Source organism: Podarcis raffonei, chromosome 13 (genome assembly GCF_027172205.1).
Source record: "Podarcis raffonei isolate rPodRaf1 chromosome 13, rPodRaf1.pri, whole genome shotgun sequence".
In the NCBI taxonomy this organism is placed as follows: domain Eukaryota; kingdom Metazoa; phylum Chordata; class Lepidosauria; order Squamata; family Lacertidae; genus Podarcis; species Podarcis raffonei.
In genome coordinates, this window is record NC_070614.1 from 29,978,985 (window position 1) to 30,003,599 (window position 24,615).

Genomic DNA, 24,615 nt, shown 5'->3' on the forward strand with positions numbered 1-24,615 from the left:
GGGGGGGGGGGCAAAGCCTTCTTGGTAGGCATGGAACTCCCTGATGATACAATTCTCTTCCTCCCTCTTTTCTATTTTAGATAGGCCCTGAAGGTATTTTATCTGTGTTTAACTAGGGATAATTGTTGTTTTTCAGTGACTGGGAATTATATATTTGATTGGGTTAATTTTAAATGAATATATCACTTTTATCTTATTTAGATTATAATTGTGATTTTTTTTCTTTCTCTCGGTTTGGAAAACACATTTTATGTCACTTTGGGAAGATGTTTTTATTAGGAAAAGTAACATGGAAATCTCTTCAATAAAAAATAAAATAAAATGACACCAGTGCCACGTGTGGTGCGTGATGTCTTGATGTCTAATAATTCACTAATTTGTATTAGGGTCTTTTCCCCCTTCTTCAGACATACAACATGGAAAAAAGAGAAGAGGGAAATCAAACCATCATCACAGAATTAATTCTTCGGGGATTTGGGGATTTTCAAGATCTACGGATTGTCATCTTCATCTTGTTTCTAGCCATCTATATCCTTACAATGACTGGAAACATCCTCATTGTTGGATTAGTTGTGACAAACCACAGCCTCCACACTCCCATGTACTTTTTTCTGGCAAACCTCTCTTGCTTGGAGACCTTCTACAGTTCAACCATCTTGCCCAAGGTCCTTGTCAGTTCCCTGACTGCAGAGAGAGCCATTTCCATCCCTGGCTGCATTGCACAATTCTATTTCTTTACTGCTCTGGTAGTTACTGAATGTGGTCTCCTAGCTATGATGTCTTATGACAGGTATGTAGCAATATGTAAACCTCTGCATTATGGAACTCATATGACAGTTAAGCGATGTGTTCTCATGGCAGCTGGCTGTTGGATTACAGGTTTTTTGGCAATGTCAGTAATGATGTATCTGATGACAAGGTTGACATTTTGTGGTCCCAATGAAATAGAACATTTCTTCTGTGACTTTACCCCTGTGGCAAAAATCGCTTGCAGTGAATCTCAGAAATTTGAACTAATGGGTTTCATATTCTCAACCATTTTCACCGTGCCTACATTTTTATTGACTCTGACCTCATACACATTTATCGTAACCACTATCCTGAGAATCCCATCTGCTACTGGAAGGAAAAAGGCCTTCTCTACATGCTCATCTCACCTTTTTGTAGTGACAATTTATTATGGCACCTTAATCATAGTCTATGTGCTGCCCAATAATGAAAATATGAGAAAGCTAAACAAAGTCTTCTCTGTTTTTTACACCATTCTTACTCCTCTGGTCAATCCACTGATATACAGTCTCAGGAATAGGGAAGTGAAAGTGTGCCTTAGGAAATCTGTTGGTAAACTGACTAATGGCATATGGTCAAAGGAAATTCAAGGAACTGTTTTTAGTTTGGGATGGAATCCTAAATCACCCTAGATTCATTTCCCTCACTTCAAGTTGACTCCAATTTCCCTGTATTGCAATATTCTCAGCTTAATTGTGCTTCGAGCCCCAAAACCAATCCCCCATGGAAATAAAGACACAGTGGAGACAGAATTTAGTTTAAATGTTGATGGGCAAATTTTGGCCACAACTTTATTAAAATACACAAATGTGACCGGTATTGGTTTAGGCATTGGTATCAAACTATATCTGGCTCCTGCCCCACCCTGCAGGAAGCCTCCGAAGGGTAAACAACCAGCAGGGGGAGCTCCATCAATGTATATAGACTGGTGCTCACCCCTGGGGTTCCCAGGGGTCCTGGCATGGCCCTACCCCCTCTCCGGGCTTCAGACAAGATCCAGACCCCTGGATTCCTTTAACAGAATACTCTACTCATTGGAGGGGCAGGTGATGGCTGCACCTCCCCTCCCCACATTCCCCTAAACCAATGCCTAAGCGCCTAACCTTACAAAGTTGTGACGATTGCTAAGAGGTAGGCAAAAACCAAGTGGCCACAGCCAATCTGCCACATTGGAAAAAATTCCTACCCAGCCCGCATTCCAAAACAGGCAACCAAATGAAGTCCAAAGCAAGGTCAAACACAACCTAATTAACAGGTGGGTGGGCGGGTGTTTGGCAGCGCGAAGCAAAAGGAGGTCCCTATGTCGTGCTGCCAAATAAATACCCCCCAACCCCTAACCTTGCCACACTTCTGATTGTCTAAAAGCCATTGGCATAACTGTGGCACCACTGGCTTGGAGCGGGGCAAGGCCTGCCCACAAGCCGGTTAGGGAAGAGTTTCAGTACCGAGCACAACATGGCCCCCTCTGTTAGGAGGATCCAACTTATCATGTTCATTTTGAAGCATAAGTAACAGTGAGATGTGATGAAAACATCCATGATTGATGGAAATCTATTGAGAAGCTCACTGAGGGCATAATGCCCCAGAATCTAAAGAACTATTTAAGTTTAGAGTAGAAATTAATGCTTACTGGTGGAAGATAGTGAAGTCTTTAAAGGGTTTATTTCCAATTTAACTGCTGATCCAATTTGCCTGATGTCCCAGAGAAACATCTATTGTCTAAATCTTTCTCTGGGACATCAGGCAAATTGGATCAGCAGTTAAATTGGAAATAAACCCTTTCACCTGGAGGATTTTCATGTTCTTTACCATACAGAGAGACCCATCTGTTTTCCATACTGGGGGAAAACATGGGAAAACTGACATGATTTTACCAGCAGAGTAGATAGCACTGGGGCAGGGCTATTTGAGGAAAAGAAACTAAGGGAGTTTTAAGCTTGTTTTCTGATGCGGTATGGTCCTGATTCAGTTCAGCACCTTCTACTGTACCTTCTTTAAAGAAAGAGGAATGTTGTGAGATCAAATTGTGGTTATCTTGTATCACATTTACTTGAGACCTCAGATTCAGAAATCAAGTACAAAATACAGTAGTGTCATATCTTTGTCCATATTAGGAAACAGGGAACTAACAAGATCTTCTTTTCAGTATCCCAGAATATCAACTTCCTTTCTGAACAGCAGTTTGGACAGATGTCCCCCTCTACACACGCCTTTCTGAATGTCATCTACTTGACATGACAACCCACTGAAAAGGTGTGAGCATATGTCATCACACATGTCCAAGCACTATTATGTTTGAATCTTTTTTAGTATAGATATAAATAAACTTGCCTGACAAGTTTAGATAGTCCACTGTACTAATTACCACACACCTGATTTCATTAACCCTTTTCACTTTGTTACATTGAGCAACAAGCAAACTTTTCCAGTTTCCATCTTAGTCTTCTGATCCCTTTTCTAAAGACCAGCATGCTTAACAAGCAAACCCAACTCTTTGTTAATGAAGGGATATTGGGAGGTAAATGTGCCAGAAAATGTGCAGACTGGGATTATTTTGTCAAATTTTGTCAAATTTTAATGATCTAATCTTCAACTTTACTTTTGAATATGACCCCAGGTGATTTAGTTACTCATTTAAATGAGACATAAGAGACACACACCACCAGGGGAAATTACTTTAGACATTGCATACACAAAAACAAGTAGAAGGTGTAGATGACATTGGTCCTCAGAATATAATGTCTTCTTACCATGAGATTTCATCTGTATAAATGAAATGGATGCAGAAGACAAACTTCTACCATTTATGCAATGAAGGCAGGAGAGGAGCAGTACAATACTTTACAGGAAAGCAAAAGCAAAGTATCAGAATAAGACAGATTATCAGATACAGGAAGCATGATGATGAAGAAAAGGTTCTCCATATTCAGCATTTTAAGTTTATCACTCAACAGAATAAGATATATGTAAACTAAGAAATAATTGTCATGAAGGTGAGAAAAAAGATAATGCACACCAAATGCATGACTGAAGAAAGGAAGTGCACATACAATACATGACAATATAAGTCACTGATATTAAATGAAGGGAAAAAAGAACCACTGCTGCTAGATACAAAGGATGACAATGGCAGAAGGGAGAAATCAAACCATCATCACAGAATTGATTCTCCAGGGATTTGGGGATTTTCAAGACCTACAGATTGTCCTCTTCATCTTGTTTCTAATTATATACATCCTTACAATGACTGGAAACATCCTCATTGTTGGATTAGTTGTGACAAACCACAACCTCCACACTCCTATGTACTTTTTCCTTGCTAACCTGTCTTGCTTGGAGACCTTCTACAGTTCAACTATCTTGCCCAAGGTCCTTGTCAGTTCCCTGACTGCAGAGAGAGCCATTTCCATCCCTGGCTGCATCACACAATTCTATTTCTTTACTTCTCTGATTGCTACTGAATGCGGTCTCCTAGCTATGATGTCTTATGACAGGTATGTAGCAATATGTAAACCTCTGCATTATGGAACCCATATGACTGAGAAACAATGTGTTCTCATGGCAGCTGGCTGTTGGATTGCTGGGTTTTTATCAATGTCAGTAATGACGTATCTGATCACAAGGTTGACATTTTGTGGTCCCAATGAAATAGAACATTTCTTCTGTGACTTTACCCCCATAACAAGTATCGCTTGCAGTGAAACTCAAACATTAGAACTGATGAGCTTCATATTCTCAACCATTTTCACCTTGCCACCCTTCTCATTGACAGTGACCTCATACACATTTATCATCACCACCATCCTGAGAATCCCATCTGCCACTGGAAGGCAAAAAGCCTTCTCCACTTGCTCATCTCACCTTGTTGTAGTTACAATTTATTATGGGACCCTAATCTTAGTTTATGTGTTGCCCAAGACGGAAAATATGAGAAAGCTAAACAAAGTCTTCTCTGTTTTTTACACCATCCTAACACCTCTGGTCAATCCCCTGATATACAGTCTCAGGAACAAGGAAGTGAAAGAGTCTCTTAGGAAATCTATTGGAAAGCTGCATAAGATCATAGGGAATCAAAGGCACTAATTTTGGATTAGGGGAGAAATTGGTGACTTCATCTTAGGGATACTGAAGCCTTTATATACTGTCTAAATCTCACATATAGTGATGGGACAGAAGAAATTATACTGTTCTTCTTGTGTCATTCATTATCACCATTCATGATCTGCTGAATGCTACTTGCTGTAGCTTGGAGCTAGGTGTGTACACTGTAGTTTATTGAGTGCTGAAAGGGACATAACTAAGGACCACCTGAAGAAGCCCCATGAACCTTTTTGCCTGCCAATAAAAGCAATCCCAGTGCTTACAAGTGTTTATTGTGATGTCAGCTGGTTCCAAGACTCTTCTTTGTTGTGAAATCTTGGAGGTGTTCTGTGAGGTTTTGCGGCTCTAGGTGAAAGCTGGAAGTGGGTTGTCGAGTGGGGCGGTGTGCCACAGGAGAACAAATTGATATTTGTTTGTGTTTATTAGTAATTTGTGTTATTGATTTTATTTTGTGTTTTGAAAATATTTTTGTTGTTTATGTTTGCTTTATAGAACTTGGATATATATTATTATATAAAGTGGTATATAAATGGTCTAAACAATAAATAAATGATAATTCCAGATCAACCCTATTGTGTCCAATTGCACCTTTCTACTGAAAGAAAGCGTTTTTAAAAACAGAATGGGGAGGGAGGAGATTTTCAGAGATTTACTGTTCCTTTCACTGCACACTTCACCCCCTCTAAATCTGCTGCAAAGGGACCATGCAGAGGGGAGGATGGAGGGGTGAAAATTACCTCCCCATCCCACTGATTGATTCCTCTTTCTCAGAAAATAGCCAGCACTGGTTTGTTGTTGTTGTTGGTAGTACTCAGCAATGCAACAGTTGCATGCTTGCTGTTGTTTGTTTGTATTTTATCAGTTTCACATTGTGACCACTCTGATGCCCTTCACAACTTGGAAACCTCCAATTTCTAGCCACATGAAGTCAAGTGTGAATATTGGAGATATTTCCTTTGCATCAGTAAACATAGAATTTATTCTTTGAGACTATCATCACCCCCAAATTTTCATAGTAATATTTATTTTACTGAAAGCAATATTCATTTGCAAGCTTTTCCCTAGGCAGAATAATTTGAGAAAGGGACGTGGGTGGCGCTGTGAGTTAAACCACAGAGCCTAGGACTTGCCGATCAGAAGGTCGGCGGTTCAAATCCCCGCCATGGGGTGAGCTCCCTGCTCGGTCCCTGCTCCTGCCAACCTAGCAGTTCGAAAGCACCTCAAAGTGCAAGTAGATAAATAGGTACCGCTCCAGTGGGAAGGTAAACAGCATTTCTGTGTGCTGCTCTAGTTCGCCAGAAGTGGCTTAGTCATGCTGGCCACATAACCCAGAAGCTGTACACCAGATCCCTCGGCCAATAAAGCGAGATGAGCGCCGCAACGCCAGAGTTGGTCACAACTGGACTGCCTCAGTAGAATTTGCATCTTGAAAGGTGGGATATAGGTAATTGCCATCACACCAGTAGGAAATTTTGAGACACACAATATTTTGTGTAAACATGTTATACTTATTAAAATATCACAAACCATAGGCCCTGAAACAAACTAATTAAACCAAAATACAGTTGTCCCTTGGTTTTTGAACATCTCCGTTGATGAACATTTTGGTTTATGAACTCCGTAAACCCTGAAGTATATGCTTTGGTTTTCAAACACACCTGAGAAGTCAGACATGCCATGTGGCTTCCACTGAGTGCAAGATTCTGAGGCCTAGCTGTTGGCTGTTGAGTTTTTGGTTTTTGAACATTTCAGAACTCGAACAGTCTTCTGGAATGGATTACGTTCTTAAACCAAGGTACCACTGTAACCAAATAAAATACATCTGGGCCAGTGAATTCTAATAAATAGGGGATTCTATCCCTCTCATCACCAGGGCTGCTCTCTGTGTTCATAAAGCTAGGTTTGTTAGGGCCCCTCCCTCTATGCTGTGGGCATCCTGGGTGTATGAACCTGACACGCACAACATAGCCTTGTTGGGCAACATTATCCCCACTTTTTCTGCCAGGCTGAATGGCACCATCCAGCAGCAGCATAGGGTGAGGGGGACCATAGGGGAGGTTGTCCTTGTTGGAAAACTTGCCCCCTCGGGAGAGGCTGGCCCCATCTCCCAGGCTCCCGGGGCTTGTTTACCGGTGATCTACTCTGGCTGTCGACATCCCGGCAGTCCAGGAAGACCTTGATAGGAGACATTTCCCTGCGTGGAAAATGCACACCCCCTTCCCTCCTTGCATACCAGCAAGAGAAAGAAGATAGTCAGAAAGTCTATTTACATCTCTACAGTTTATTTCTGACTGTTCAGCTGTACAAAAAACATGTCCGTTCACTCTGATTTCTCTCCGAGCAAGTCACTCAGACTTCCTTCGCATACGCAACAGGAAGGTCTCATATTACACACAGAACAAAGCTCTGTAAATCCTGTGAACTGCCTGGAATATCCTTTCCCAGGACTAGCCACATCATGTGATGTCAACATCGAGCTACTTGTTTGCAGCTGCATAGTAGTCATATCCCAAAACTGTTAGAGGTGCAAAAATTCAACACTCGCTGCTGCCTCAATACAGCTGTGTGCTTTTGTCATCGGGATCCGTTGAAAATAGCTTCTCCATGCAAACCAGGAAGTGACCCCTCCAGGTAATGGAATGACTCTTTTTTTTCTTAGCTCTGTGGGTGTACCTAATCACAAACATTGCATTCTGTGAAGGTAAAAAATGAATTTGAATGTGACCCCAGGAGACTTAGTTCTTCCTTTAAATGAGACATAGGAGACACTTATCTCCAAGGGACATTAAATTAGATGGATACATGGAAAAAAGTGGAAGTTGTATGGGGGTTGGTCCTCAGAACACAATGTCTCCTTGCTGTAAGGGCTCATATGTACAGATGAAATCTATGCAGAACTCAAAGATGCAAATATCAGAACCAGAAAGAGAGATTAATAAATACAGGGAGCATGAAGCAGAGCAGAAGGTCAATCTATGCTCCATATTCTACACTTCAAGCATATCACTCAACAGAATGAGATAAAGGACTATACAGGTAAGAAACACTGCTCATGGGGGAGGGAAAACAAAATCAATGAGGAAAAGAGGCCAAGACCTCTGTATCTGAGTGATAGCCTTTCCCTAGAAGGTGGGAAGCCAGCAGTGTGACTAGCCTCCAAATTCCTGGGGCTAATGGTGGCTATTTTCTGTACAATTGCATGACAAGCTGACAAGTAACAGAACATGCTTATGGCTCAATGAGGGATTTGAACCCTGGCCTCCCAGGTCCTAGCCTGACACTCTGACCATTACACCACCACCGGTTTTCACTGCAGGATCTTGTAAGGCTCCAAGGCCACATGTCTGGTTTCCAGAGAATCTGCTTCTTGTTTGCAGGGGAGTAAGCTGATTGATCAAATGTTATCCCACATGTTTTCCTTTCACTTTCTTTATCTGATCTTTTGGTGGTGTCGGTTTCTTGCACAATAACTCCCAATCAACTTTAACTGCCCAAACTGAATTTATCAGTATGCAACTGAACATCATCCAAAAACAGAGACCCGAAGCTTCTTCACCTGAGGATCCCAGAGGGTCATTAGTTGAATGGACATCAGTCATGGATTCCCTAGCTGTGATTTTTGCATTGCAGGGTGATCAGTGCAAGATGATCCTTGGGGTGATTCCCAACTCTATGATATTATAGTTCTATGGTTTGCCTCTGGCTCTCTTTAGATATGTTGGTTCTCTTTTTATTGCCTACCTTGTATTTACTCATTTATCTGGGCCACCTGATATCTGTCACAAGGGCACAACTCAAGAAAGATGAGATGTGGGAGATCAAATAATGGTGAGACTATAAACTAATACACTCACCACATATTCAATTAAGGACAGCTGTCATTGGCTGCTAGAAAGAAAAACAACTAAGATTAGTTTTACTCCTTGAATTAAATTTCTGAACTTCACCAGAACTACACGAACTACAATGCAATCCTCTAAACACCTCCTAAGAAGTAAGATCTATTGAGTTCAATAAGGCTTACTCTTAGGTAAATGCATGTAGGATTGTGGTCTTAAGCTTAAGAGACTGGACATGCAGTTGTACAGATATCTTCCTTTCCATCCCCTTCCCACTCTTCTATTTTTGTATCAACGTTTTTATTGATTCATTCAAACTGGAATACAAAACTACTTGTTCTTTGCATTTATTAACACTGACAACAAACAATGTTCCTACTCAATAATCATGGAATGATGTGGGATGTAGAAATGCAAGTTATTCTCATACACTTGTTTTTGCATTGCTCCATATAGGAAAGCCACCATTAATGGAAGTTAAACTTGCACTTTGATAATGAGTGCATATATATCCATTACAAAAGCATACACTGACTTTTGACAAGAGTAATGCTGTTGTGAAATGTGTAACACTAAACCTTCGGATCATTGTGTCTCAAAAACTACACATAAGATATGGAAAGATATGACAAAAGAGAATCACCCACATAATCCCTAGAAGAGCCATACTTAATAGTCATTGTACCGTATGCAGCAGTAAATAATGGTTAATAATTCAGTGAATTTTATTACATTTCCCCCTAGATACGAAGGATGGCAATGGCAGAAGGGAGAAATCAAACCATCATCACAGAATTGATTCTCCAGGGATTTGGGGATTTTCAAGACCTACAGATTGTCCTCTTCATCTTGTTTCTAACTATATACATCCTTACAATGACTGGAAATATCCTCATTGTTGGATTAGTTGTGACAAACCACAACCTCCACACTCCTATGTACTTTTTCCTTGCTAACCTGTCTTGCTTGGAGACCTTCTATAGTTCAACCATCTTGCCCAAGGTCCTTGTCAGTTCCCTGACTGCAGACAGAACTATTTCCATCCCTGGCTGCATCACACAATTCTATTTCTTTAGTTCTCTGATCGTTACTGAATGCAGTCTCCTAGCTATGATGTCTTATGACAGATACATAGCAATATGTAAGCCCCTGCATTATGCAACCCTAATGAACAACAGGCTCTGCCTTCACATGGCAGCTGGGTCTTGGATTAATGGGTTTCTAGCAATGTCAATAATGATGTACCCAATGACACGGTTGACGTTCTGCGGCCCCAATGAAATTGAACATTTCTTTTGTGACTTTACCCCAGTAGCAAGAATTGCTTGCACTGAGGCACAAAAATTTGAATTGATGGGTTTCATATTTTCAGTCATTTACATCCTTCCTCCTTTTCTATTGACTTTGACATCATATATGTTCATCATCACCACTATCCTGAGAATCCCATCTGCTACTGGAAGGAAAAAGGCCTTCTCCACATGCTCATCTCACCTTGCCGTGGTTACAATTTATTATGGCACCCTAATCATAGTCTACGTCCTGCCCAATACTGAAAATATGAGAAAGCTAAACAGAGTCTTCTCTGCTTTTTACACCATTCTGACCCCTCTGGTCAATCCACTGATATACAGTCTCAGGAACAGAGAAGTGAAAGAGTCTTTTAGGAGGTCTGTTGGCAGACTGACTCGTAGCTTAATGCCCCAGAAAATCCAAAATAATGTTTTTAAATTAGGGTGAAAACTTGAGCATCCTGCTGGAGGATTCTGTTGTGTGTGTTTTTCTCTTGATTTTCTAAATCCTTTCTCTTGTCACATGTACTGTGGTGCATTATATATTTGTTATATAATTTAAATCTATTTCAGTATTGTAACTTCTGTATGTTTTAAAGTATAGTTGTAATTTCTCTTTTTTTTCTTTTGTTAAATATTTTGAGGGTTTGTTTGTTTTTTACAATCAAGCAGCCTATAAATTTTATGAAATAAATAAATAAATAAATATTATTATCTGAATCAAAACTATCACTGCTTCGGGTGCTTGCACGACCTTCCACGAGGGAGACTGGATAATTGAAAAAGTCCTACCCACTCTGATCCGCCTCTCTTTCTCCCCACCCCCAAGCCCTTCCTTTTCTAACACTCATTTCTTTCTGTATTTTGAATTGAACCAAAATAGTATTGTTGAGTCCATTGATGTCAATGGGTTTACTTTGAGCATGACTTAGTTGAGGATCACCTGGTTACATCGTATATTGCAAGTGATCCTATGAACTGATGGACTGGTACAGCCTCAAATTATTTTCAAAGGCTTTGGATGATGAAAGCTCTAAGCTCAAAACTTTAGAAAGTGTTGTCTTGATTAATTGCCCAATGGGGATTTGGAACTGTAGGCTGAACCTGAACTCAATAATTGTCTACAGTGTCTTCTTGGAAAATCCATGTTTCTTACAAGACTTCCATTTGCTGGAGCAATACACACCAGATGAGGTAAGGAGTGGGGATAGAGATGGGGGTTATCCAGTGAAACTTTATTCTTATGTTTTGTTTTTTTAAAAATAACAATAATAATAATAGTTCCTGTTCCACATCTAGGTTTATGTGTACCTATATGCTTAGTAGTTTCTCACCCCTCATTTATTGTCCATTCCAGGTCGCCCAACCACTGCCACAGTGTCCTTTCTCAGATCAAGATGAGCAGGTGACAGCAAAGGATGCAAGGTTTTTAGATGGGCAATCAGAATAAGATTCACTATTCGGCTATTGATTCAAAACTCTAAAATGTATTTTATATAATTGACTTTTTATTTCTATTTTTTGTATATCGTATTGTTGTTTTATTGCTATAGTCAATGGCTGGCGCAAATAAAGATTCATTCATTCATTCATTCATTCATTCATAGTTCCTGTTCCACATCTAGGTTTATATGCACCTATATGCTTAGTAGTTCCTCACAGCAGCAATTTCAGGAATAAAGTTCTCTCTCCCCCCCCCCCCATGTTGCACTTTTTGGCAATTCAGAAGGAGGTAACCTGAGGTGGCTGACAGCGTCGGCAAGCAAAGAACATTATTCCTAAAATGGTCAGACACAGTAATGCTTCCCCCTCCCCGCCCCCCACTTCATGTAGCTTGGCTGAATCATCTGTTGGTATTGGTTTAGTTTTCATGAATGTATCCATTATTAGTTGAGCCAGTTACCTATGTTATAAACCTTTGTGGACTACAGTTCATTTCATGTGTGTGTTTGTTTTTACTGAAATGATCCTTTGATATTTACATCCACCTTTCCTCATCCTTGTCCATTCTATTGTTACACCCAAGCCCAGGCTCTGATAGGTGAGAGACTCCAAGGGTACAAGGGGCTTAACAAGGGTCTGCTTCCCTTGGAATGAGGAACAGCAAAGACTGTGATGTTTTAATAATAATAATAATAATAATAATAATAATAATAATAATAATATTTATACCCTGTCCATCTGGCAGGGTTTCCCCAGCCACTCTGGGTGGCTTACAGCACATACAAAAATGTAAAAGATGGTGATTCACAATCATTGTCTAGAGAAAGAGTTGCTGATGAAGGTGGTTAAATGGCAAGCTATGGCCATTACCTTACCATTGCCCAGTTAGTAATGGAATCTCCCATCAGTTTTTAACCCTTACTTAGCACAGGACCCAGTAAATGGGAAGGGACTCAGGCATCATACAGACTTCCCCCTTGTCATATAACACTAATCATTAAATAGATGCACCATTCTCTCTCTCTTTCTTGTTAGTTTTTAAAGATTCCTTACTGTGTTGTTTACAGCTATTCCATTTGTATTTTGGCTATTGATCTAAAATTAGCATGTTTGTAAACACTCTAATCATGGGCAATAAGACTGGAGAAACTTGCTGGGCTGTCCATTTAGCAGCGTATGAAAAGCAAATGGTCCCTCCTGCAATTATTAACTCTTCATCAGGCATGACCAAATCTATCAATCTGAATGTCTAATTTTCTCAAAATGAAATTAAACTCACCACATTTCCATAATAGTTTTCATTTCTTTTTTGGGGGGTGGGGGTGGGAAGTATCCCCCCAAAATAGCATTTTTGTTCTAATTTCTCCTAAAATTGGCATTTTGTCTAATTTAAACATTTCAGAAGCATTTTCTCTGTTATGGTCTTTTGTGTTATTTGCTTTAAATTATGCATGGTTTTCCCTGACATATACATTGTTTTTTAAAAAAGTTGAATGTAGGACTACATTACAAAATTCAGGGATGTGTTTGAAGGATAGCTGTGTTTCTTTTTACAAGTTGTCCTGGGAACCGTAAATTAGATGAGTTCAACTCTGTTTTCATTAAGATGTGCACTGAATTGAACCAAAATGAATTTCTCCCCCATTCCTACACTCTCCTGGTACTGTTGCAAGCATTTCATCACAGTGACAATGCTTTCCATTTACCTAGAGTGCTCCTAAAATGTTATGTCTGTGTCCATCATTAATTTTTAGATGAGGAGCAAAGGGACTGTGACACCTCAAACCACAAAGTGTAAGTCATGCTTCCCACTTCCTCTGATTTTTTCCCTTCAGCAGAGATACATTGTCTGCATAATGGAACAACGCAACCAGACCAGTATCAAAGAGTTCATATTTGTGGGATTCTCCAGCGATCGAGCCGCCAATTTGTGCCTCTTTACAGTGGTTCTCTCCATGTACTTCATCACCCTGACAGGTAACACACTCATCATTGTGGCCATCCGTATTGACCCACGGCTCAGCACACCAATGTACTTCTTCCTGACCAATCTCTCTTTCCTGGACATCTGCTACACAACAAGTGTGGTGCCTCAACTTCTGGTTCATTTCCTGACTAGTCCAAAGACCATCTCCTTCAACAGATGCATGGCCCAGCTCTGTATCTCTTTGACCTTTGGCAGCATTGAGTTTATCCTGTTGGCAGCCATGGCTTATGACAGATATGTGGCTGTTTGCTATCCCTTGCATTATAAGGTCATCATGAACAGGACAGTGTGTATTCAGTTGGCACTAGCTTCCTGGATTGGTGGCTTCCTCAATGCTCTAGTCCAAACTGGGTTCACCATGCACCTTCACTTCTGCACTTTCAACATCATCAACCACTTTGCTTGTGAAGTCCTGGGTGTTATCAAGTTAGCTTGCTCTGAGACCTTTATCAATGAGATCATGCTTATGGTGGCAGGGGTCATTGTGCTACTCATCCCCTGCATCTTGATAATGCTTTCTTATGTGTATATAATCCGTGCTATCCTACGCATCCACTCTTCAGAAGGTCGGCACAGAGCCTTCTCCACATGTTCCTCTCACCTGACTGTCGTCACCTTCTGCTATGGAACAGCTGCATTTGCTTATATGAACCCCAGAACAAACACTTCACCCAACCAAGACAAGATGTTGGCTTTCGTATATGCTGTGGTCACTCCAATGCTTAATCCTATCATCTATAGTTTAAGGAACAAGGAAGTCAAAGGAGCTTTGGCTAAAGCAGTAAGGAAAAACGTCCCCACAGAAAGCTAAAGAACCATTTGTAAAAATTTATATAGCAGCATTAAAATATGTACAATGGTAATCAGATATTTAACTGATGCAAGTTCAAAGTCAACTATAAGCTCTATCTGCTCTTGCCTTTGGGAGGTTGGGGACTGATTTACATATACATGCACAACTCTTAATGAGTCTACACAATGACTGGCATTTGAATGTTAACATCTGAACCCATTGGAAAGCATGATGTTGATATTATAGAATCATAGAATTGTATAGCTGGAAGGAAGCACAAGGCTCATGTAGTCCAATACGTGCAATACAGGCAGAAATCTTTCACCAAAATCGGACTTGACATAAGCAATGTGTGGTGCAAGATTCCAGGGATTCCAGGGACACACCGAGGGTTCATGTTTCCTTCAGGAATGAGGCACAGTAGAGAATGTGGTGTTTTTATGATACATGGTTTATTTACATATAAAGTGGTACCTCGGGTTACATATCCTTCAGGTTACATACGCTTCAGGTTACAGACTCCGCTAACCCAGAAATAGTGCTTCAGGTTAAGAACTTTGCTTCAGGATGAGAACAGAAATCGTGCTCTGGCAGTGCGGCGGCTAAAGTGGTGCTTCAGGTTAAGAACAGTTTCAGGTTAAGAACGGACCTCCGGAACGAATTAAGTACTTAACCTGAGGTACCACTGTATATACTGTATATATACAGTATGTATACAGCCTGTGACAGATGGATTCACAGCATCGCCACTCCAAAAGGGTGTTTTTCTCCCATAGCCACAGCCTTGGATTCAAACAGACATCAGGCATTGCTCTTGCCTCTGCCTTCTCCCAACTTGTTCTTTATATTGGGTTCAAATCACTGCAACTTTCAACTGTAAACTCTGACTCTGTCTTTCTAACTATTCATGTGTTGCCATTTCTCACAGAGGCATTGCTGGTGGGAGTGGATGGGAGTTGTAGTTCAAGCATAACAATGTCACTCTGCTGACAGGGGTCAACATAGTATCCTAAGTACTCACTAGCCATCAATATTAAGGGGAAGATTGTTGGATTGCACTGTGGGTGAGCGAGTAAATAAACACACTGCCTTGATCTTGACTTTCCTGAAATATTGTGCAAATGGTAGATTAGTGAAGTACTGAAAATTACGTTACAGATCCAAATCACCCATAATTTCCCAGCTAGATCTAAAGTTAGCAGAGTTATCAAGGAGAGAGTGACTAATTTTATATAAAATAATTTTTATTCATCTTCAATTAATAACATTCCAATTAATAACAAATCAAATCTTGCCACATCATAATACAAACAATAAAGCCAATACATTCCAAATTAATTTTTTTAAGAGGGCTTCCCACATTCTGGCTGTTGGGAGAAAGTTTCTTTCACTTGTTCCTGCTTCCTTCTCTGTTATTTTCCCCCAGTTTAATAATTCTGATCTTAACCCATTGTCCTATCATCACAATCACTGGTGTATGACTTTCTATCGTGTTTAACAAATCCATATGTCTATTAATATGTAAGAGGCATTTTATTTTTTGTTGTTATCCGTAGATTGATTTTCAGCGCAGTCCCCCCCCCCAGTGCCCCCCTATCATTCCACAGCCTTATCTTCAAGGGCTCTGGACTCTCTTCCAGCTCTCCTTCATTTAATAAGATTTATGGCACAGCAATTTTCAGGTCTTTAAAGTGGGATCATCTTAATAGATGGCCCTGGTTGCAGGCAGGCCCTCCCCCCTGGTCGCCCCCCCACCCTGGTGTGGGTGGAGCTTTCACCCTCACACCAGGGTGGCACCATGATCACCCAGGGCTATTGCCCAATCAATTTGAATGGTGATCATGGGGGAATGTATAAAAGCAGCAGTGCAATGTGTTCCAAGCACCTGCTTTGCACTGCTGAACACCCGCCCACCCTCCCTTTAATTTAAGTGTCCTTTGGCCTTGCTTTGGACATTAGTTGGTTGCCCGTCTTGGGTCCGGGACTGGATAGGAATTTTTCCATTTGGAGAATTGGCACGGGCAACTTGGTTTTTGCCTACCTCTTAGCAATCATCACAACTTTGTAAGTTTTGGTGGTTAGGCATTGGCTTTTTGTTGAGTGGAGGAGGGGAGGTCGGCCATTGCCTGCCCTTCCATTGTTCAAGGGTATTCCGTTAAAGGAATCCAGGGCCTGGATCTTGTTTGAAGTCCACTTGAGGGGCTAGGGCCATGCCAGGCCTCTAGGAACACCAGGGGAGATGCAGGTGGGTTCCCCCGAAGCAGTCTCCCTTTGGGTGGTTTACCCATACAGACTTCCTGCAAAGGGGGGGTGGGGTGGGCAGGAGTCAGATACTGTCTTTTGCCAATGCCAAGCCAATACCTCTCTCATTTCCTGTAATCAATAAAGTTGTGGCCCAAAAAAATGCCAAATGACCTTATACAAAAATTCTGTGTCTGTGTGAATTTCTTCATGCCAGTGAGGGGATGGCTTGAGGGTCTTGCCATGCAACAAGCTGATGTTCCAAATATGAGTCTTCAAGCTTGCTCCTGCCCCAGGCCCTAGAGGAAGCTTGCAAAGATCAAATATTCACCCTCACTTTCACATTAATTCATATATAACAATAACCCATGCAAGCAAACACAGTTTTGTGTGTGAAATATTCCCCAATTATAATCCATCGATTGTCTTCAGCCCCCTGTGAGGGGAGGCCATTTCTTTTTCTCCCGCGCCACAGCCTGTGTCATCTTCTCAACCCGTGCTGCATACATATCTGATCTTGTTTTTGCCAGTTCTAATTGGGGCTCTCCACAGAGGACCGCGCGGCCAAGCATCAAATTCTCTAGTTTTACAAAAAAAAAAATTTCCTTCCAGCAGCACCTTAAAGACCAACTAAGTTAGTTCTTGGTATGAGCTTTCGTGTGCATGCACACTTCTTCAGATACACAGTGGGATACGTGGATTGTAGAGGGTTCTTAATTCTAAGACCCTTGGGTATAATGTCCAGGTTCTTGCATTTAGTAAGAAAGAAGATATCAGTCTGTACCTCTGCAAGTTTCTTGGTGAGGTTGATGGACTTCCATTTCATGCGGCTCAATGTGGTGCCTTCCATAGTTCCAGTAACAGAAAGGTAGCCGTGTTGGTCTGCTATAGTCAAAACAAAAATTTTTTTTCCTTCCAGTAGCACCTTAAAGACCAACTAAGTTAGTTCTTGGTATGAGCTTTCGTGTGCATGCACACTTCTTCTGTGTGTATCTGAAGAAGTGTGCATGCACACGAAAGCTCATACCAAGAACTAACTTAGTTGGTCTTTAAGGTGCTACTGGAAGGGAAAAAAAAATTTGTTCTAGTTTTACAGTTTCCCCTGCATCCTGTTTAGATAATTGATTCTTTCTTAGTGAAGTTCACCAAATTATGAAGTAGCAAATGTAGAAATGTAGAAAAAGAAACAGCCACTCACCCCACTTAAATTGAAGCACAATGATGAAAGACCCTTTCAGATCAAAGCCTTGGCACCCAGTGACTGATTTATTTAGCAGGTCTTTTTTATCACCTTCTTTCCAGAACACACCTGTTTTTTAGTCCAAATTTTAATAATTTTTTGAAGAAGAGGGATCCACCTGCTCATTGAGATGACTCTGGAGAGTTTCCAATTCGTGCAGTGCTCAGCACCCAGCGTCCCTGACCTGCATTCTATAGAGAGTGGCAGTTATTGGATGACAAAGTTATTGGTGACAAAGGAGAGGGTGACTAATAATCACTATAATAAGTATGTAGTATAGGCCTGCAGATTAAAACAGAGTTTGAAGAAGTGAGCATAGTAGATACCCTTTAAAGATTTTGTGGTTTCCCGGGAGAGGATCAAATGGAATAAATTCCATGAGTGTTTGGATTAAGGGGGCTTGTACACTGAATGCATAATCTCTCTTCCAAGTTGTAATATGGAAGAGACTCAGCTGACTTTCCCCATTGCTTTGGCCAAAGCTCCTTTAACGTCCTTATTTCTCAGACTATAAATGATAGGGTTCAGCATGGGGGAGACCAGAGCATAGAAAACTGAGGCTCTCTTTTCCTGGTCAGCCACACGGCTGGACTGGGGCTGCAAGTAGGTGAAGCCAATGGTGCTGTAGAACAATGTGACAACAGTGAGGTGGGTAGCACAGGTGGAGAAAGCTCGTTGCCGTCCCCTTGCTGAGTGCATGCTGAGCACCACCCTGGCAATGTGGATGTAAGAGATCACTATAAAAGTGAAAGGGAAAATGAGCACAATGACACTCAGGGCAAAGATGAGGACTTTTACTATATAGGTGTCCATGCAAGCCAGCTGCAACACAGCAGGCTCTTCACAAAAGAAATGGTTGATCTGGTTGGGCCCACAGAAGGGGAAATTTATAGTGACAACTGTCAGTGCTGCAGCATTGAAGAAGCCACCTAACCAACAGGCTCCTGCCATCTGGATACACACTTGCATCCTCATGATGATTGGGTACTGCAGTGGTTGACATATGGCCACGTAGCGGTCATATGCCATGAGAGCCAGGATGAAGCACTCAGTCATCCCACAAGACAGAGTCAGGTTGAGTTGGGCCATGCATCTACTGAAGGTAATGATATTTATCCCAGAGGCCAGGTGGACAAGCATCTGAGGGACAGTAATGATTGTGAAGAGCATGTCTAGAAAAGAGAGGTTACCAATGAAAAAGTACATGGCTGTATGAAGGCGTGAGTCAACCCACACCAAGTAGATGATGAGGCTGTTCCCAAACATGGTAGCCAGAATTACAGCTGAGCAGAGCACCAAGAGGACTTGCTGCAATATGGGGTGAGTGGTGAAGCCAAGAAGAATGAATTCATTCACTGATGTCCAATTCTGTCTCCACATCTTTCTCATCAGATACCATCTGCAATGATAAAAGTAACTGTGATGACAGGAAATGCTATTTTCAATGCAACACACCTAACCAAGTTGATATCACACAACATGTATTTCTTGAGAGCTTTTGGTCTGAGTGGCTGAAGTCTCTGCTTCTTTTTCACTGCCTCTGGTTCCTATATTTCCTAGCTATTTCTCGTGGCTTCTAATGGTCCTGGCTGTCATCTTTGCTCATCACACTACAAGCTCATGTATAAGTCAGCTCTATACTTTATCCATCTATGGGTATTGAACAGATTTTTTTTAATAGATCACAGTTTTAAATGGTAACGAAGGAGAGAAATGTGCCACGAAACCTATGGCTCAGGACTGCAATACCTCAAGTACTACCTCTCCCCACTCCCAAAATTATGTGATCATAATCAGAGGCCCTTATATTTTTAGACATCTTCCACCTGACATCTAGTTCTGTGCATAGAAAATTGGAAACACATTCAGGCTATAATGCTATACAACAATTACCTAGGAGTCCATCCCATTGAACCTTTTTGGTAGTAGCACCCTCCCTGTGGAATGCCCTCCCATCAGATGTCAAGGAGATAAGTAACTATACAACTTTTAGAAGACATCTGAAGGCAGTCCTATATAGGAAAGTTTTAAACACTTACTCTTTTATTACTATTTGGATATGCTGAAAGCTGCCCAGAGTGGTTGGGGCAGCCCAGTCATATGGGTGGGGTACTACTACAACTGCTAAATTATTTCAAGGTCATCAGTTTTAAAAGTCCTTCACTGAAATCTGTAGTTATACTGCTGTTATTCGGTTTAATTAATCCCCCTTTTTTTGCCCATTATGAGAACTTAGCCAAATAGATACCTGCTCCTTTTAGACTTTGTCTACTTGTACATATGGTGAAAGTAAAAATGTAATTTGACCATGCAAAGCCACCTATGGGATTTACCTGCCGTTTTTGTAATATCCATTCCAGCCACTGTCTGTTTCCTAAAATGCTGATCCCCTTTGCAGAATTTAATAGCCACAGTCACATATAAGGCGCCAATAATACCCCATGTCTTTTAAATATCTGGGTACATATAAAAAAAATTCACACGAAAATTCTGGGAGGGGGGGAGGGAAATGTTGTCCCATTAAAAAGAAACCAAAGGTAAAAATAGTACAATACCTTTTGTTGTTTAGTCGTTTAGTCGTGTCCGACTCTTCGTGACCCCATGGACCAGAGCATGCCAGGCACTTCTGTCTTCTACTGCCTCCCGCAGGATCACTCCCCTTCATGGATCACTGCCTTGCTGTGGCGAAGGGGCTTGAATAACTCAGAGAAGCTATGAACTATGCCAAGCAGGACACCCAAGATGAACAGGTCATAGTGGAAAGTTTTGACCAAACGTGATCCACCTGGAGGAGGAACTGGCAAGCCACTCTAGTATCCCTGCCAAGAAAACTCCATGGACAAAGACAATACCTTAGTAACAGCAACTAAAAGTCACAAAATATCCTGCAAGAAAACTGAATACATGATGGTTAGGAAATTAATATGATCTACTATTCATCACACAATCTGAAATAAAACCTTTCTGCTGAGAAACTTATATGACTTAAAATGAACCTTTAAAGCTGAATAGCACAGACAATATCTTCTGTAGTATAATCAAGGGAAAGTAAATCCTTTGTGGAGTTCTCACTTTGTTAATATATATGTTCCTTGGGGATAAGCAGCAGGAAAATGAAGTTAAGTTTTCAAAATATAAACTTGGCTGAAGAGGACAAATCTTGAAGGGAGGTAAAAAATACCGCATTTTTCGCCCCATAGGGTGCACCAGCCCACAGGGCGCACTTAGTTTGCGGGGGGATAAAGAAAAAAAATTATTTCCCCCCCAGGCGTGGGGCTGGGGCGAGGGAAGCCCGAGCTTCCCCCGACCCCAGCCCCCAGAACAGGCTGCTATCCGCAAGCCTAGGGAGCCCGGCGGGAAGTCGTGCCGGTCTCCCCAGGCTTGTGGACATCTGCCCGAAGCCTGGGGCACACTGCTCAGCGCGCCCCAGGCTTCGGGATGCAGACATCTCTCTGCAAGCCTGCATACATAAAATGCCTTGGCTTAAATACATGCAGTTTAAGACTGAATACCTTGTTTCTTCTTTTACTTTCTTTTTTAATGGAGTGCCTTACATATTAAATATAAAAGAGACCTCTGGGTATAGGGCGGTATATAAATTCATATATATATATATATATATATATATATATATATGTGTGTGTGTGTGTGTGTGTGTGTGTATGTATGGCAGGACTTTGATCTCCAAGCAAACTGAAGTCAAGAGACTGCATGTATGGTAGGGATCACTTGCAGGCAAGAGTGAAAGGTTCTTTTTTAAAAAAAATAATTTTTATTAACAGGCCAATCACATCACATTATCCAAATCACATTAGTTCCAAATTATACAGCCGAATTTTAAATTTTGTTGGGGGTACCCATACATCAAGCTCCGAACGAGTCCAAACATCACTTATATTGCTGCTTTGATTAAACAGTTGAGGGGGGGAGGGGCCAAGATGGTGACGAAGTAAGACGCGCTTGCCGGAGCTCCCCTTTCCAGTTCATGCTGTAAGTTACTCCGCTCCTATTTTTCTCTGGAAGTTGGCATGATAATATTTTGATGATAACGCCAGGAACTCACCCTGTGGAAGCTTGCAAAGTCAGCGCCATAAATCTCCTTAATGAGCTTCACTAACAACCTGATTAACTTGGGCAGCCACCAGCCGTGCTTCCCTGGCCTTCCACCAGCTCTTGCTTGGCCTTTGAAGGACTCTTAGATAACCGAGCCGCTCAAGGGGTTTAGCATGACGAACTTAAAACGTGGTCGTACCTCTTCTGTGGAAGACCTTTCCTTTAATGCCTCAGAACCTATGTCTAAGGTTTCGAAGCCTACTGGGCTGGATTCACCACCTAAGACCTTAGAGCCTTCTATCTCATCATTGGAGGAGTTTTTCTGCAATCTTGTGCCTCCCTCGCCTGTTACCTCCAAGCAGTTAGATTGCCTACGTGATCCTGCAATGACTCCAAACAACCTTTTAAACACCTCCAAGCAGGTAGACTGTCCATATGACCCCACAACGACTTCAAATACTCCCTTGCCAGGAGACAAATCGCTGTTGGATATAACCTCCAGCCCAGATGGCCTCTCTCCCCACCCCGACCTTCATTGTAAATCTTTATGTGATATAGTACAATCAGTGGAGCTGAGGACTTTGCAGAAATATTGCCTGCACTTGGCTGACGAAATAAAGGTGCTATCAGCTTCCATCAATATGTTAGAGGGAAAACTAAATGCCCTCACCAAAACCCCTGCCTCGATTTTGAATCCGCCATTAAATCATCAGGGACCTGATAATCATGAGGCACAGAGCCTAAGTACGGGGCAGCAGCTAGTAAACCTCCAACTCACCCCTAACAATATATGCTTGAACATCGCTCACTCCTGCTTCCCCTACTATGCCTGGAGAAATTGTAAAGCTGCTGTGATCTCATTGCGAATGTTGACCAGGTCATACTTGGCCCAGGGTGATCTCCTATCATTAGAATGGCTGCCAGAGACTCCAAAATTTAAGCGCTTGTTGCTCAAGTTCGACTCTCCCAGGCTTCCTGCACTTTTGAGCAAACTTCAAAATCGCCTCAACTGGTATGGAATCTTCCCACAAAGATGCTTCTTTAACAACTGTAGAGGCATTATTGGGAAAATCCCAAACTCAGCAAATTTGGTTAGCCGGCCTACAAGGAGGATTGAGGATTATGACCGGAATTCGCAGCAACGGACCCTTCCTATGAACCCCTCCCTACGATTTACTAGCCAACCATCCCACCGGCAAGAAGGGACTGCCTTAAGGGGTAGAGCTTTGACGGGTCCAGCCTTGGCCATTATAGATGCTCCTAAAGATTGGCAGACACAAGCCCATGTGGACCCCCCTGCAGCGATAACGATCTCCAATCCTCAAAATGGCTGCATTCCTTGTGCTGATACCATGACGATGCAAGAGACACTGGGAGATCCAGTAGCCCTTTGGACAAACACTGAGGCAGTGGCAAGGCTAAACAAGCTACTGGAAGCTAACTGAAAAGGATGTCTTTCTTCTGTCTTACATAGTGCTTTCCCATCAACAAGCCTCGATCCTCAAGGCACGACTCCTGCAACTACAGAGCATACGGCAAACGACGAGTCTATGGACTTGTCGGCTAGTAACACCCCCTCGTATCAATATTCTCTCTTACAGCGATCTATAAATTTGCCCCAGCCACTGGCTGCTCCTGTGACATGTGACAACTTGAACCTGAAATGCAAACAATAAAAAATCACTGCCTTTTTTCACCCTACTGCCCCTTCACGCAGCGTGCACCCCCATTTGGATTCTCCAGGATTAACCACGCAAGAGAAATCATGACTTGAGGGAAACACAAAGCGGCCTCTTACACTACTATCATGGAATGTGGCTGGTATTAAATCAAAACTGACAGATCCATCATTTGTTGCCTATATAAATGGCAGCCACATCCTTTTATTCCAAGAGTCATGGGCCTGTGAGGACTTCTATCTAACAGGATACAAGGGCTTCTACCGGAATGCCATGCAGAACTCGTTATCACATGGTAGACCGCAAGGAGGCTTGGCTACTTTTGTTTCCTTAGCCATAAATCTTCAGGCCGAAAAAATCGACATCCAGTCGTCACTCATGCTGATTATAAAGTTGCAAACAGCAGAGGAAACGATAGTAGTGATCAATATCTACTTATGTCCAATTTATAAGAGAAATTTGGTTGATCTGAGATGGCAGGAAATCCAAGTGACATTGGAAACGCTTTTTGATAAATACCCCAAAGCCACTTTTCTGTTGGCGGGAGATTTTAATGGATGCCTGTCACATACTGACCAAATCTTATTCTCTAAATTTAACAAGTACCCTTCTTCACCTCTTATGACTACAGATCTTTTACCAAGGAAATTCAAAGATAACATAGCCACTTACGCAGGTTTCAAATGCAGGCAAACCTTGCTGGCCCTCAATTTCCTTCTGCTAAATGGGGCAGTCAGCTCGGACTACCCTGCCGAATTCACCTATTGGTCAGGTTCACGTGCATCCACTATTGATTTTGTATGGATATCTTCCGACCTTATCCCAAAAATATCCAGCTTTAAGGTGGCTACAAGATTGGAGAGTGATCACTTCCCTCTAGAAATTTCCTTGACTCTGGATGACGAACTTGATAGGCACTCCTTTGTGCACCTATCAAATGATCATCTGGAGATAAGCCCTACAGCCCTTAAATGGACCTCCAACTCGGCCCAGCAGTTGAACGAACTTCTCTGGTCTGATCAGCTCCAAATAAAAAGGGCTTCCCTTATGCAGGCGGATGAGCCTCTACCAATATATGACGATTTAGTAGAACTTCTAAAACCAACACTAGCTCGGTCCCCCACAAAGCATGGTAAACAGTTTTTCCACAAAAAATGG

At 41.7% G+C, this 24,615-nt stretch overlaps 5 protein-coding genes and 1 long non-coding RNA gene across 6 annotated transcripts; 5 read left to right on the forward strand and 1 right to left on the reverse strand.

Moving 5' to 3' along the window:
- Window positions 1-303: 303 nt before the first annotated feature.
- LOC128400040 (olfactory receptor 6F1-like) lies at window positions 304-1,541 on the forward strand. Its single transcript, XM_053361994.1, has one exon. The coding sequence runs from the start codon at window positions 417-419 to the stop codon at window positions 1,419-1,421; it is 1,005 nt and encodes a 334-aa protein (XP_053217969.1). The 5' UTR covers window positions 304-416; the 3' UTR covers window positions 1,422-1,541.
- A 1,815-nt stretch (window positions 1,542-3,356) lies between these two features.
- LOC128400498 (olfactory receptor 6F1-like) lies at window positions 3,357-4,929 on the forward strand. Its single transcript, XM_053362712.1, has one exon. The coding sequence runs from the start codon at window positions 3,910-3,912 to the stop codon at window positions 4,870-4,872; it is 963 nt and encodes a 320-aa protein (XP_053218687.1). The 5' UTR covers window positions 3,357-3,909; the 3' UTR covers window positions 4,873-4,929.
- Window positions 4,930-9,414: 4,485 nt separating this feature from the next.
- LOC128400497 (olfactory receptor 6F1-like) lies at window positions 9,415-10,532 on the forward strand. Its single transcript, XM_053362711.1, has one exon. It carries the CDS (start codon window positions 9,483-9,485, stop codon window positions 10,467-10,469), a length of 987 nt encoding a protein of 328 aa, XP_053218686.1. The 5' UTR covers window positions 9,415-9,482; the 3' UTR covers window positions 10,470-10,532.
- A 2,788-nt stretch (window positions 10,533-13,320) lies between these two features.
- On the forward strand, window positions 13,321-14,262 carry LOC128399811 (olfactory receptor-like protein OLF3). Its single transcript, XM_053361581.1, has one exon. The coding sequence runs from the start codon at window positions 13,321-13,323 to the stop codon at window positions 14,260-14,262; it is 942 nt and encodes a 313-aa protein (XP_053217556.1).
- Window positions 14,263-17,076: 2,814 nt separating this feature from the next.
- On the forward strand, window positions 17,077-17,388 carry LOC128399768 (uncharacterized). Its single transcript, XR_008327262.1, has 2 exons — window positions 17,077-17,171; window positions 17,291-17,388. It is a non-coding gene; the product is annotated as an uncharacterized LOC128399768 (long non-coding RNA).
- Window positions 17,389-18,175: 787 nt separating this feature from the next.
- Window positions 18,176-18,991, reverse strand: LOC128400380 (olfactory receptor 2D3-like). Its single transcript, XM_053362560.1, has one exon. It carries the CDS (start codon window positions 18,989-18,991, stop codon window positions 18,176-18,178), a length of 816 nt encoding a protein of 271 aa, XP_053218535.1.
- Window positions 18,992-24,615: the final 5,624 nt, after the last annotated feature.